A 14,624-nucleotide genomic window follows, 5' to 3' on the forward strand; every position below is an offset into this window, starting at 1 on the left:
CTAAACTTTGGGAGAAAAGACTTACATGAATAACAACCCAGGCCTAGACATGTCTCCTAAGAATAAAATCCCATTTTATAATTCCATTGTTTTAGACATTGTCAAGGACAGAACGCCACCAGATAAAGTTCAACACAGCTTATTAAAGTTACAGAACTAAAAAGTGCCCGTATGAAACAAAGGACTAGGCAAACACTTGCCTTCAGTGTAAAAATACACAAAAAAGACCCCGCTGATACTAAAAGCGGTACAAAAGATAAACCGGATTAAACAGGAGTTTAATCCGGTTTAAACAGAAAATGCTTACTTCAGCCTGGCAATTAGAACAAACAAAAGCTGATAAACAAAGATTCAAAGAAACATAAAAGCTGGCAGCAGATTCCTCTCTGCTACTTCGAAAGCTGCCAATGAGTAACTAAGATTGTTACTCCTCCGTGCCACAAACAGAATCCGGATCCAGGCGCTTCAATCAGGGTAGCCACGGTCAGCAGGGTCCCAGTCCGGTCCGAGGTCGAAAGCCAGGTACAGATGTCTTCGGTTCACCAATTCCACCGAAAGCCACAGAAAGGGTAGTCCGAGGTCGTAGTCAGTCAGTCAGTCCAACGTCAATCCAGAATAGGCAATTAATGTCCGTCAAGAAGACGACGGAGGACCAAGCTAATAAGATTAAACACAGGTTGCACAACAAAAGCCCACACAGTTCCTCCCGCCGTCTATGCCCAGTGTCCTTGGTAACTTACGTATTCAGCAAACGAAACACACCCGTCTTCAGGAAATTCCCAACAAGAGCCCAAGCGTTCGTCCAGATTACCTTGCCCAACGCAATTAGCCCTGGATTCAAGACCCCATTTTATGCCAGTTTACAACTCCTCATCGCTATCAGCTGTAACCCTAATTCCAGGTGCCTCATCATCATCATCCTCATCAGAGCTAAAACACCTTTGACTACGCCCCACAGCATCCCCAGCTGTGGATCCCGTCCCATCCCTCCAACTCGTCCACGGGTCCGATCCTGCAACCCGCCAGTCGCTTCCCATGCTATCATTACCAGGAACACCCAAATCCTCCCTCACACGAGTCCATTCCATGTCATCCTCTTCTGAGCTAACCACCTCTTCCTCCATTCCCTCGGTAAAACCCTCAAAGGAGTCTTCGTCAGTTGGTTCTGCAAATAAGTCCCGCAGCCGTTTTCTCTCTCGCTCCTCAAGAGAGTCTGACTCTCGAGGAGTCTTACGACCATGTCTCCCAGTATTGGAGCCATAAGGCTCAACCATAACAGACATACTACTTTTCTATATGGGCATTCAGCCATGTTAACACACACACATTGTGCTCTGTATGTTTGTTTCTAGTTATTTAGTATGCACATGCCATCTCTTTCAGCCTCATTATGGCAATGGTCCAATAAGGCTCTTTTCAGAGATTAAGTAGAGCTTTGTTACTCGGCAGCATATTTAGCCTGCCATCGGTTCTGGGTTTACTGGGTCAAGGAGTGTTGCCATGGCCTTTATTTAGGTTTCTCTTCTCTGAGCCTCTTGAATTGGCAATATTAACACAAAACTTTCATTCTTTTTCCCTACCAGGTATCTGTCTCAGTGTGGTGCCCATGTATCTGGGAGAAATTGCCCCCAAGAACCTCCGTGGGTTCCTGGGCCTTGTACCAAGCATCTTCATTTGCCTGGGTGTTTTCTCTGCCCAGGTCCTTGGCCTTCCAGAGCTTCTTGGGGAGGTAAATGGTCACAATCCTATTACTTGCATGGAATGGGTTTGACCACAAGAGTGGGCAGTTTGAGGCTCTTTCATCACTCCTTGCAAGTGGTGAGGGGTGGCATGATTAATAACAACAACAACAACAACAACAACTTTATTTATAACCCGTCCCACCTCAACAGGGGCATTCAGTTGCAGTTCAACATAAGAAGAAGAGTAACTAAATGCCCCACACACCTGTGCACCATAAGAAATACTATCATTAGTTGTTATCAGATAATAAACTGCTACCAGAGAATCAAAAGGCTAGACTTCTGGAATTCCCGAGTTGTTATTTGTACTTTGAGTAAAGGAGAAAAACCTCAAGGGCACTGTTTATTATCCAGGTTGAATTCCCAATGTAAAGCAAATGGTTGGAAAATTTAGACCATTTATGTGATGTTTTGGTTTGTTTACAAGGAAATAACTGAAGGTGCAAAATAGCGGTTTGATTTTATTTTAAGTGCCATAGTTCAATTCTATGGAAACTTGGCATTTTTGATTTGACAAAGGATTGAGAAGTCTCTACCAGAAAGTGCCAGCTCATTACCCGTGGGTGTTTCATTCTAACAAAGTTGCCCATGCATCCAGCAAGGAGCAACCTTCTTGTTGTTGTATCAGTTTATCTGCTGATTTCAGAATGTGGTGCCCACTATAGTTAAGAGCTTGATGGAGCTCCATGGCTGGCTGTGAACAACAGCAGGGGCACAATACATCCCCTTTCCTTGCACAGATGAGCACAGGGAAAAGATGCTGGTGCCACTGACCAGTTTGGACCATGGATCAGTCCAAATCAGGCCTGACTCCACTGTCTATACTGTCCTAAAGCTGAGGGATACTCCATCATTTCCACTGGTTTGATACTCACTCACCAAACATCATGGAGACAGGCAGCAGTGGATTCCAGTCCACGTTTCCCTGCTCATGTAAAATTGCCAGGTAAGAGAGATCCTGAATCATCTTTAACAACATAGGTTTCATCATCCAGAGTAGGGTTTCCTGTCCATTAGTCCCCAGATGTTTTTGACCTTCAATTCCCAGAAATCCTAACAGCTGGTACTTTGTCCCAACAATGAGCCACAATGTTGCAAGATAGGTATGCCACTTTAAGAGAGAAGAAGAAAAGAACCACTATCAGAGCTCACTCCGGATAAAGAAGAAAACAATAGATTTGTAATAGGAAGAGAGCTTGCTGTCAGAGGTAAGTCCCAGGTATTTGGGACTTCTGCTCCCAGAAATCCAAGACATGGGAACAACTGGCTAGAGCTTCTGGGATTTGGAGGACAAAACACCTGGAGGGTCACAGGTTGTGCAGGCCTGATCTGTGTTGTTGTTTATTCACTCAGTTGTTTCCAACTGTTTGTGACCTCAAGGACCAGTCCACGCCAGAGCTCCCTGTTGGCCATCTCCACCCCCAGCTCTTTCAAAGTCAAGACCTGACCTATACTATACAATTAATGTAGTTTTACACTACTTTAACTGCCATTCCTCAATGCTATGGAATCATAGGTGTTGTAATTTTTCAAGCTCTTCAGTCTTCTCTGCCAAAGAGTGCTGGTGCCTCACCAGCTTCCTTGATTCCATAGCATTGACCCGAGTCAATTAAAGTAGTGTCAAACTGCATTAATTCTACAGTGTAGCTGCATCTCAAGTCACTCTCACTTCTATCCATTTACCCTCCCAGCCAATACATGTACCTTGCCGCCTCATTGCCTCCCCTTGAGAACACTTAGAAAAATAATTGTTTAATAAAACACCCCTGTTTTTCAACATCTATCCAGTGTATGTGTATGTCCGTTAGTAGGATCAGCATGACATTAAATAATCTCTGTTGGGCACTCTCTTTCTAGGATGCCTACTGGCCTCTCATCCTCTCTGTGGTTGTTATACCTTCCTTAGTCCAGTTTACACTGCTCAACTGGTTTCCAGAAAGCCCCCGTTACCTGCTCATTGAGAAGAACAATGTTGAGGAAGCTACAGTTGGTGAGTGGCATGTTCCCTTAGGGTGCCCAGATCTGGGAAAGAGCCAGGTTCCACCTTCTTGGACTCCTTTCCAGTTTCCTGTCTAGTAAATGAGGGAACCCCAGATTCAGAGGGCCAACCCTGATTTCTTCCTGGTTTAAAAAACAAAAACAAAAACTTGCTTGTACGCATTCTTTATAAATGAAAGCTCTGATATTGAGGTCAGCCTCCAAAGATCTTGAAGCTCATACAAGGATAGGGAATCTCACATTCTAGGACAGTTTGTCCCTTATGGAATCTCAATTCAGCCCTCTGTAGGGAATTCTGTAGGGAGCTGCATCCACTTGTCCATCACACCATCATCTATATGGTTTCTAACCCAGCCTAAAGTGTTTCAAATCACCTGTAAAGCTTAACTTAATCTCAGTAGGATTTTTAATCTAATGCTGATATTCTTGATCCCATCCTTTTGTGTCTGGCCCTGCTGACCAGTGGAATGTGGCTCACAAGAAATTATCTGCAATTGAATGTAACACATGCACTGGGCTGCAAGAAACATCCTAATCTTGCAATAGTGGCTTGATGGGATGCTGCTATCTTCCCATTGCCCTTCCCTAAAACCGGAGTGGGCAAATCTTAAACATGGAAGTGTTGAATCTTTATATCCAACCACTTGAAAATAGTTTTTATCATGGTCACCAGAAACCAGTAAATTTTGCTTTAAGGACTGCATGCACCCCAGGGGTTGTTCAGCCTTGCTCAGAACCTGTGTCTTGTTTGACTAGTTTCACCCGTCTTTTCCCCACAGCATTGCGATGGTTCCTTGGCAAGTACGATGTGCAGGATGTGATTGAAGAGATGGAGGAGGAGAAGCGTTCCCTTGCCTCTGTGGAGACTTTGTCCGTGTGGCAATTACTGCGAGATCGCTCTGTGCGATGGCAAGTGCTCTCTGTTGTGGTGATCAACATGGGCATGCAGCTTTCGGGAATAGATGCGGTAAGGGCTCTTACTCTTGGTCATCATTTCTAGGACTCAGCCCAGCCATGAGGCTTCTGTGTGACTTTGCTTCATCTACCTTCTGTAGCTCCAAGCATTATTTTTTTCTTCTCTTGTTACTTTCATTCCCTTTCTGAACAGGATTCTTTCTCATTTTTTAGCTATGATTGCCAGAATCCTCAAGCCAGTAGCTATACTGACTAGTAAATCCTAGGATTTGTGAGCTCAAAAAGGAGAATGAAATACTGAATTCCAAGCTTTCCACCTATATGTTTTCATCTGTTGTTCTGCAGCGTCTTCCATATATGGAAGCAAAGAAATCTGAGTTGCCAACATGTTCCTCTCCAAATCATTGTTTCCATTTCACTTTGTGCATTTATAGTGGTTTAGTATAACACATGTTCCAGTTAATGCTATTCTGCAAATTCATTTTGCCTTGTACCTAGCCTTGTCCTCACCATACACAATGATATTCACTACATCACTCAGTTTTCATTCAGAAACAATGCACAAATTTGAATTTGTTTAGTCATTTTCCTAATGCCCAGTGCAGCCATCCCCAAGAGGGACTTCCAAAGAAAATGCAAAGCAGGTCTTTACACTCATGATTTTACTTTATTCATAGATCTGGTTTTACACCAATGCCATTTTTGAGAATGCTGGCATTCCGGACCCAGAAATCCCCTACACGACAGTGGGCACTGGTGCAATCGAAGTCATTGCTGGTTTGATAGGTGTAAGTATGAATTTTTTTGGACTGACATATCTTGTCTGTAAAGGGATTTAACTTTATATTAAACTATCTTGAGTACCCGGCAATGCCCAGGTTATTTGAAAAGGGACTTGTTTGTTTTTGGATGTGAGGTCATATCAGTTTGGTCCTATGTTACGCTATGTATTAGAAAAATACTCAGCATTTGCTTTTGTTTTTTATGAATGCTCCCACTAGAAAATACATAAAGATTTGGGTGAACTACAATTCCCTAAAACCTTGGGTCAACACTCTCAAAGCTCCCCCAGTATTCACAGTTGGGCACATTGGGTCTGTGAGCCAAGTTTGGTCCAGATGCATCACTTGCTGGGTTCAGTGTTCTCTGAATACAGGTGAACGATAACTCCTGGATGCCAAACCCCACCAGTATGCAAATCTGGCCATGTTGGGTCTGTGTGCCAAATTAGTTCCAGGTCCATTGTTGATGGGGTTCAGAGTGCTCTTAGACTGAAGGTGAACTATACATCCCAGTCCCTACAACTCCTATAAATTATGGTGAATTCTCCCCCAAACCTCTCTCTCTAGTGTGTTCAGTTGCACTGTTTGCTGTGTGCCATAGGAAAGGGTGGGAAAGAGTTAAGGGAGAGGCGGTGGGCGGGTCATGCAAATGGCGAGAGAAAGGAACACTGGGATGTGCTCGCTGTAACCTGTAATTCCTGGGAGGGAGTGACTTGGTGACTGCACAGCACTGGGAACTATAACCTGTTTGTGGAGGCTGGAGGCTGTCTGTGTGAGCAAACGCCTGTGCCACATACACACATACAGATTTTCACTTTTATTATGTGTATAGATAGATGATATAGATATAGATATAGATAGATGGTGCTAAAGGAGGGAGTTTGTTTATAAAAAAAATAGCCACCTTTCCAAAGTAAGGGGGGTGAAGGGACTTTGGTGAGGTCATGCATGACAAACACAGCCTTAGGGATAACATGTGTGTTTGTGTGTGAATTTTTGATGCCATGGGCAATAACATGCACCTCAGGACTGAGGGCCATTCCAGTGTTTAGGGGCCAGACTTGTGCAGCAACGGGAAGGAGAAGCTCCACTGCTGAGTTGCAATGTCTCTGAGCACCTAAGGGTCCAAAGTTTATCAGAACACAGTAAGATAAGACAGTAGCTGTGAAATCTGCTTTGGTTCTCTTTCTGTCTCACTGGCTTTTTAGGCCACAGTGATCTCCACTGACGAGAAGCGATTAAAGTGCTGGGTCAAGGAGTTCAGGAAGGTGTGGGAAGGGACAGTAGCAAAGTCTGGATGACACCAGGGAGAATTCTAGAGTCACACACACACACAAACCAGAACCAGTCTTGTCCTGTTGCCTGCGTGGCAGTCATTACTTTTCCGGAGCTCTGCATAAGTACAAGGGTGGAACTTTACACTCCGCAGATGTTAAACAGTATCTTGGCTATTACTGCTTATACAGCACAGAGGCTAAGTTGCATACCTTAACTTATCGTTTCCCTGTTTTTCCATATCTAATCCTATTTGCGGTTGCCTTCAGGTTCTGTAGAGGAGGGAGATTGATTTGATTTTAGGTTTGAATGGGGAGTGCAACAACCACATTAAATATTTCAAGCAGCAGTTGAGAGAGCTGACCCAAAGAGAAAAGATACTCAAGCAAAATGCTGCTTGGCCAGGTGTTCCAATAACACAGTTCACAGCAACTGGGAGTTTTCCTTGAGAATGAGAAGTTAGCATCAATGAAAATCTATGCACCCACTCATAAAGCTACACACACATTACTATTTTGAAATGGAAAAGAATTTCTATACAAAACAGTGCTTGGTTCTTAATACGTTTGAACATTATGAGATTGACTAATTGACACAACAAGCTGGGCAATTAGATAGGAGTGCCATCATGTTGGAGAAACCAAAGAGATATCATGTATAGCCTTGGCAGTTTTTCTTTTCCCCAAAAAAAGACTAGAACAAAAAGCAGACTTCCAAATATTTGTATAATAAAAATGTCTCTACATGGATGGTTTTGCTGAATCTTTCACAATTAGAATCATAGAATCATAGAGTTGGAAGAGACCTCATGGGTCATCTAGTCCAACCCCCTGCTAAGAAGCAGGAAAACCACATTCAAAATACCCCTGACAGATAAGCATCCAGTATCTGCTTAAAAGCATCCAAAGAAGGAGCCTCCACCACAGTTTGGGGCAGAGAGTTCCCCTGCTAAACAGTTCTCACAGTGAAGAAGTTCTTCCTAATGTTCAGGTGGAATCTCCTTACCTGTAGTTTGAAACCATTGTTCCACATTCTTGCTCAAAGGCAGCAGAAAAAAAGCTTGCTCCCTCCTCCCTATGACTTTCCCTCACATATTTATACATGGTCTTCATCATGTCTCCTCTCAGCCTTCTCTTCTGCAGGCTAAACATGCCCAGCTCTTTAAGCCGCTCCTCCTAGTTCTCCAGACCCTTGATCATTTTAGTTGCCCTCCTCTGGACTCATTCCAGCTTGTCAATATCTCCCTTCAACTGCGGTGCCCAAAACTGGACACAGTATTCCAGGTGTGGTCTGACCAAGGCAGAATAAGAGGGGTAGCACAACTTTCCTGGATCTAGACACTAGGCTCCTATTTATGGAGGTCAAAATCCCATTGGCTTTTTTTGCCACCGCATCACATTGTAGGCTCATGTTTAACTTGTTGTCCACAAGGACTCCAAGATCTTTTTCACGTGTACTGCTGTCAAACCAGGCGTCCCTCATTCTGTATCCTATATATGGATATATAATGTATATAAGTACATATAATGAGCATGGAGATATCATTTTGGACTATAGCTACCATAATTGCTTATAATTGACTGCACTAGCTAGGACAGGTGAGAACTACAGGTCAATGTGATTTGGAGGGTCACATGATCCCCCACCTCTGGCCTATATAGTTGCTTACTGTCCTTGCCTGAGCCTAAAAAAGAGACTGCTTTGGGACATTTATTGTCCACCCACCATCCGTCATCTTGCCATGGCATACTCAAAAGAAAATGAGTCATGTCTGTTGTGTTTAGAGCGCTGGCATTCTCAGGTATAAGAATGTAGGTTCTTTGGATACTTCAGAGATGGAGACATTATTGTTCTATCACAGTGGTTCTCAACCTGTGGTCTGTGGGTCACTAGTGGGTCACAAAAACTAAAATATGGTCTCTGGCCTCGCAATTACTACTATGGATAATAATAATAATAAAATTCTTGATGTATTCCTTTTTAGGCCTGTTCCTGGGGTTATTTGGGGTGCTGATTCAGAAAATTGCATTGGATAGACCATATCAGCTCTAGCTTATTAAATATGGTTTTCTGTGGGCGAGCAGATGGTGACTCCTGGATGGCATATGTTCTATATCAGAAATTACAGTTGATGTGGTCTATCCAATCCAATTTTCTGAATTGGCACCTCAAATAACCAAACCAAATCTAAAGTTGACCAGAACTGATTTATAACCCTTTAGGTACTAATGAAGTAGAGTGGTCCCTGGTCAAAAAAAGGTTGGAAACTACTGTTCTATGGACTATCTATGCCCGGTTCATTACATTCTAATGAACCTGGCCTCAATCAATAAATGAACCTACTGCAAGAGTTATAACTTATTTACCAAGCTTAACTAAATAATATCTTATAAGCTAATAGTGCTTTCCCCCTTTGCCCTGGCTGTTCCTCCTTAAATGCCCGTATATCTCTTCCAACTTTTTCAGGGTAGGGACAATCCCAACGAATCTGTTTGTGTGTACTTCTTCATGAATAATCTCTGTCATTTTTATCCAGTCCAATGTTGCTTGGCCAAACATGTCCCAGTTTTCCTCTGTAAAATGTTGAAGGGTATGTTCTGGGGGTATGGGATGAAAAGCAGAGGCAGAATGAAAAATGACAGATTGGAGAGCTCTCAGGTTGTCACAATCTCCACAGGAGGAAGGTTGCAGGGGAGAAACAAAAAAGAAGGGGCATCAAATAGGAGCCTGAAAAACCACTTGTTTGTTTTCATTTATTTCTTCATTGCCCCTCCATTTTCTAGAGCTGTTAAGGCAATGTACAATATTTGAGAAATGGACCTTAACAATAACAAAGTGTTTATTTAATAAATACATAACCGAAACAGTAACTGAAGGATATGGAAAACAGTGCAGTCTTAGCAGCTCTTTTCTAAGCCCTTCTCAGTTGGGTCTGTAGTAAATCAGTTTCTAGACTACAATCCTATATACCTTTCCTGGAAATAACCCCTGACGTCTAAGGAGACGTGTGCAATGTTGTGCTCTTTAAGCAATTATCTGCATTTAAAGGAAACAGATGCAAAAGAGTGGGATATTGCTATCATATTTGTGGGGACTGCATGAGTCATTACTAACCTCAGCAATTTTTCCAAACCCCATGGTTATAATGCAGAATTAATCACTGACTTCTATCCTTCACAATCCGGGAGTTGGGTCCTTGTTCCTGGGGTTATTTGGGGTGCTAATTCAGAAAATTGCATAGACCACATCAGCTCTAGATTATTAAATATGGTTTTCTGTGGGCAAGCAGATGGCGACTACTGGGTGGCATATGTTCTGCATCAGAAACTAGAGCTGATGTGATCTATCCAATGCAATTTTCTGAATCAGCACCCAAATAATCAAATTGAATCTAAAGTTGACTAAAAAGTGATTCATAAGCCTTTTGGTACTAATGTTGGAGAGTGGTTCCTGGTCAAGTGGTCCCTGGTCAAAAAAAAGGTTGGGAACCACTGTAATAGAGATAAGGTACATGTAACACTCCTGATTGCCTTGAGAGATTGTTAAAAAAGACTTCATGATTTTTGTTCATACATTTGTGTGGGCTAAGGAAAGGAAGAACAAAGGCTTCTGGCAGGAAGTTTGGCTACATCCGCAGCAAGTTTGTTGAGCCTATTTACTATAAAGTTTTAGTGTGGGTTTTGTTCTTTTATTAGACCAGAGGTATACATTGCAGAAAAATCTCATACCTAATACATCTTGAAGCCACCTTCCTTCAACAGGGCTGGTTGCCGCAACTGTCACAGGTCCTTTGATTCCAAATTTTAGCGCTGCTGGGACGGCTTTCCAGTCAGGTATCACCCAGGGGCCACCCATGTCGGACCTGTGCCTCTCCCTATTACCCAAACGCATAGCTCTCCCGCCCACCACCCGCGTTTGCTGCCCATCAGCAATGCCTAACTCTGGCAAGCTCATCGCTCCATCAGCCTGATTGCTCCTGAGTGCCGACAAAAACAGCCCCCAATGGATGCAGTGAGGTTGGTTATAAAATTACAGGCATTTGTTCTGCTGTCAGCAGTCTTCTGCTTCGGCTTCCTTCTGGCAGCTTCTTTCCCCCAATCCTGGCAACCACAATTTCCTGGATCCCAGGGCTTTCCTCCTTTTGCCAGCTCCCAGTCTGTCCAGAGCCCTATCCCCAGGGCCCCACTTATTTACTCCAGGAATCAACCTGCAAATGTTGGTGTCTGAGCCCGTTTTGCATCAGCTTTTATCAGACATTCTGTTGTCTTCTCCCAGAGCTGAGCTGAACTGTTCAGCTTCTAAGTACCTCCTGTCTCCGATATATTAGATGAAACCCCTTCTGAAAGCTAGGAACAAAACCCAGAACATACATTCCCAGCATCTAACCCATTAAATCTAAGATTTTATAATTTCAGAGTGGTAATGGGCCCATTATTCTCTCACCAAATCCCAAATCTCTTTGCAACTCCAGAGACGAAATCCAGAATTGCTAAAGGATCATATTCCAGCCCCATTATGCTGTTGATGGGATTAGATGGTCCTGCCATCAGGCATTTCTTTCTTTAACTGAAATTTCGCAATGGCATGGAAATTTGGTGGCACTCTGAGATTCCAAAGAGAGGAATCATGCCTTGTTGTAATGAATATAAGGGAATGTGATTCCCCAACTTTCAGTGTTGATGCTAAAAGCAAATTCTGGTATTAATGACCACAGAGTTCACCAAAATCAGGCAAGGCTACATGTTCTGTGGTCATTAATATCCGAATTAATTTATGAAATACCATTGTTGATGTCCAATAAGCATTGCCCTCTTTTGGTGTATGTACTTACTTGTGCACATGAATGCAACCAAATCAACAAGAACTATCCTCAGACATATTTTTCTTTGCAGTGCTTCACGATTGAGAAGCTGGGGCGTCGCCCACTTGTCATAACTGGTTTCTGTTTCATGGGCATATGCTGTGCCGGCATCACTGTGTCTCTGTTGCTGCAGGTAGGAACTTCTGAATGAGTACAGAAAGGCCAATGGATCTTGGGGGTAACACGGTTTCTGTAGTGACCCGAGTTCTGGATATTCTTTGTATACTCAGGGGGTGGTAGAGAGAACTGGGAGAGCAAAGAATGCTGTACATCATCACAGGTTGGGACTGAAGTAACTGATCATGCAAGGTCAAAGGGACTGGGATAACCAGTAGACTGCAGCCTAGCCTCATGCTACTGCAGACCTGAGGAAGTCATGGCATCTGAGAATCCAGAGTAAGAGGTGGATGCCCATTTGCAGCTGGTTATTTAATCTCTTGGAAACCTCCTGTCTCTCTCCAGGCAGCTGTCTCCTGGATGCGTTATGTCAGTGTGGCCTGTGTCATTGGAATCATTGCGGGATTCTGCATAGGTCCGGGTGAGTTCCTTCTCCTGTGGATGAAACCAAGGAATAGAAGCTGACACAGCCCTGATTTAAGACCACTGGGAGCCAGCAGAAGTCTAGACTAGGGAATTATGGGAGCTGTAGTCCAAAAAGATGTGGAAATTATTCAATCTGAGTAGAACTGTGAAGACACTGAAACCATAGAAGTTTGGCCTATTTGTGTAGTCAAGGATACAAGTGAAGGACTAGGAGGGATAGGTATGATAAGAAGTGAGTTATCTGATAGGTAAAGGTAAAGGTTTTCCCCTGACATTAAGTCTAGTCATATCCAACTCTAGGAGTTGGTGCTCATTTCCATTTCTAAGCCGAAGAGCCGGCGTTGTCCGTAGACATCTCCAAGCTTATGTAGCCGGCATGACTGCATGGAGCACCATTACCTTCCTGCAAGAGCAATACCTATTGATGTACTCACATTTGCATGTTTTCCAAACTGCTAGGTTGGCAGAAGCTGGGGCTGGCAGCAGGAGCTCACCCCACTTCCCAGATTCAAGCTACCAACTTTTCAGTCAGCAGTTATCTGATAGAGCACAAAATAATCTGGGTTCTTGAGGACAGCAAATTAGTACTCTTCTTGCAAAATGTCGCAAATGTCTTTGTTTTCTTATAGAGGTCATTCATGTTCTGAAAATGTAAGTATGTATAGAGTACTTGCATCCATGTCCACCTTTCCTCCAGAAAGTCAAAAGCAGACATTTCACTCCTCCCCTACCTATTTTTCCTCAGAACAACCCTATGAGGTAGAAGAGGCTAAGATTGACTGGCACAAGGTCAACTAAGGACTTCATGGCTCTTTGGATCTCCCAAGTCCCTCTCCTGCCCAATACTCAAAGCCAGGAGGCTCCAGATATAGTTGGACTGCAGCTACCATCAGTCTTCACCATTGGCTATACTGACGGTGTCTGATAGGAATGACAGTCTAAGAACATCTGGAGAGCAACATTGTTCCCGCCCATTGCCTTCCCACCTTCCCTCAAAACCAGTGGTTCTTAACCTTGGGTCCCCAGATGTTTTGGCCTACAACTCCCAGAAATCCCATCCAGTTGACCAGCTGTTAGGATTTCTGGGAATTGAAGGCCAAAAAATCTGGGAACCCCAGATTTTGAACCACTGCTCTAAACATTTGGCACAAAGGATAATGGCATAAAACTCAATCTCTGGACAGCTCTTCATAACCTAAAAGTAGTGAGGCTGAAATGGCCTCTCAAAGTTGCAAAGTCCTTTGCTGTCTTAATTTGGGTTGCAAAGGCAATTCTTCTGCCTGCTGCTAACGAAGAGGCGAAAGCGGAGCCCTCTAAATATGATGGACGAGGCGGTTGCTGGTTTACCCAACTGATGTATTAGTGCAGCAGCCAACAGATCCATAACTCATTCTCGGCCCAGAATTTATTCACTGTAATTACATCTTTAATTAGGATTTTAATGGCTCATTGTTCACAAACAATGATGAATCTGACTTTTTAAATAAAAATATCTCTCTTCCCACTCTGGGTGATCTGTGAGCAATACTCAACCGGGGGCGGAGGGCGGATGGGGAGGGGCAGAGCGGTTCTTCTTAGCACTCCTTAAATGGATTTTTGAAAGTTTTTTAGAAGTCATTTTAAGGAAGCCATTCTGCATGCTCCTGAAAGAAGGATGCGTTTCTTAAATTGCAACAGAACGAGGAATAATCTTGGTGCATTAGGACAAGTAGCATCATTAGAAGTGAAATACCCCCCTCCCGCTGCCGCCGCAGGCACTAGTCTTGGTGGTTTGGAGGGAAGTTCCGTCCATTAAAGAATCCTCTTTTAATCAGTGATGTTATATACTCAAGTGTGGAAAGAGCCAAACTAGAGCAGAGGGTAATTTAGTAACCATTTTTTTCAATAATTTTTTCAATAATTTCATCCTGTTTTCTATCATTGGAGGGATTTTAGCAAAGGGATGCTAAAATAGGGGAGGGCCTGTATCCTTGTTGCCTTGGTAACTGGGCATCCGCTTTTGCTGGATTGCAGCACAGCTACCCAGCCAACACACACACACACACACACACACACACACACACACACACACACACATAGCATAGGGAAGGTTGAACACCCCTGTGCTGTTTGTTCTGCTGTCTGTGCCCCTGTTCAGAAGATTTTAGCTCACATTCTGTCCCTGTGATAATTGGATTGTGAAAAAATTGACTCGTGGAAATAAGAATTAGTGAGAAAATTTCTGTGGAGACACCTTTCCCCCATGATGACTCTTCCAGGAGTGTGTTTCCTTTCCTAGGGGTAGATTTCTCTCACTTCCTGTTGTCTCATCCCCATTCTTAATTATGAGTCATTTGTAAATTGGATGTTTGTAATTCGGGGACGGCTTTTACTCCAAAACTCTGCTCAGCTCTGAATATACATTGCAGAAGTAAAGGTAAAGGTTTTCCCCTGACAGTAAGTCTAGTCGTATCCGACTCTGGGGTTTGGTGTTCATCTCCATTTCTAAGCCGATCTTGTCCGTAGACA

At 43.3% G+C, this 14,624-nt stretch overlaps 1 protein-coding gene across 1 annotated transcript in view; it reads left to right on the forward strand.

Moving 5' to 3' along the window:
* Window positions 1–14,624, forward strand: part of LOC100558097 (solute carrier family 2, facilitated glucose transporter member 5) — a 49,028-nt gene that overhangs the window by 12,063 nt on the left and 22,341 nt on the right. The window contains exons 5-10 of the mRNA XM_003224234.4: window positions 1,584–1,729; window positions 3,600–3,732; window positions 4,520–4,707; window positions 5,333–5,443; window positions 11,605–11,706; window positions 12,036–12,111. Coding sequence (XP_003224282.2) covers window positions 1,584–1,729; window positions 3,600–3,732; window positions 4,520–4,707; window positions 5,333–5,443; window positions 11,605–11,706; window positions 12,036–12,111 — 756 coding nt within the window. The remainder of the gene's footprint in view (window positions 1–1,583; window positions 1,730–3,599; window positions 3,733–4,519; window positions 4,708–5,332; window positions 5,444–11,604; window positions 11,707–12,035; window positions 12,112–14,624) is intronic.

Source organism: Anolis carolinensis, chromosome 3 (genome assembly GCF_035594765.1).
Source record: "Anolis carolinensis isolate JA03-04 chromosome 3, rAnoCar3.1.pri, whole genome shotgun sequence".
Lineage (NCBI taxonomy): Eukaryota > Metazoa > Chordata > Lepidosauria > Squamata > Dactyloidae > Anolis > Anolis carolinensis.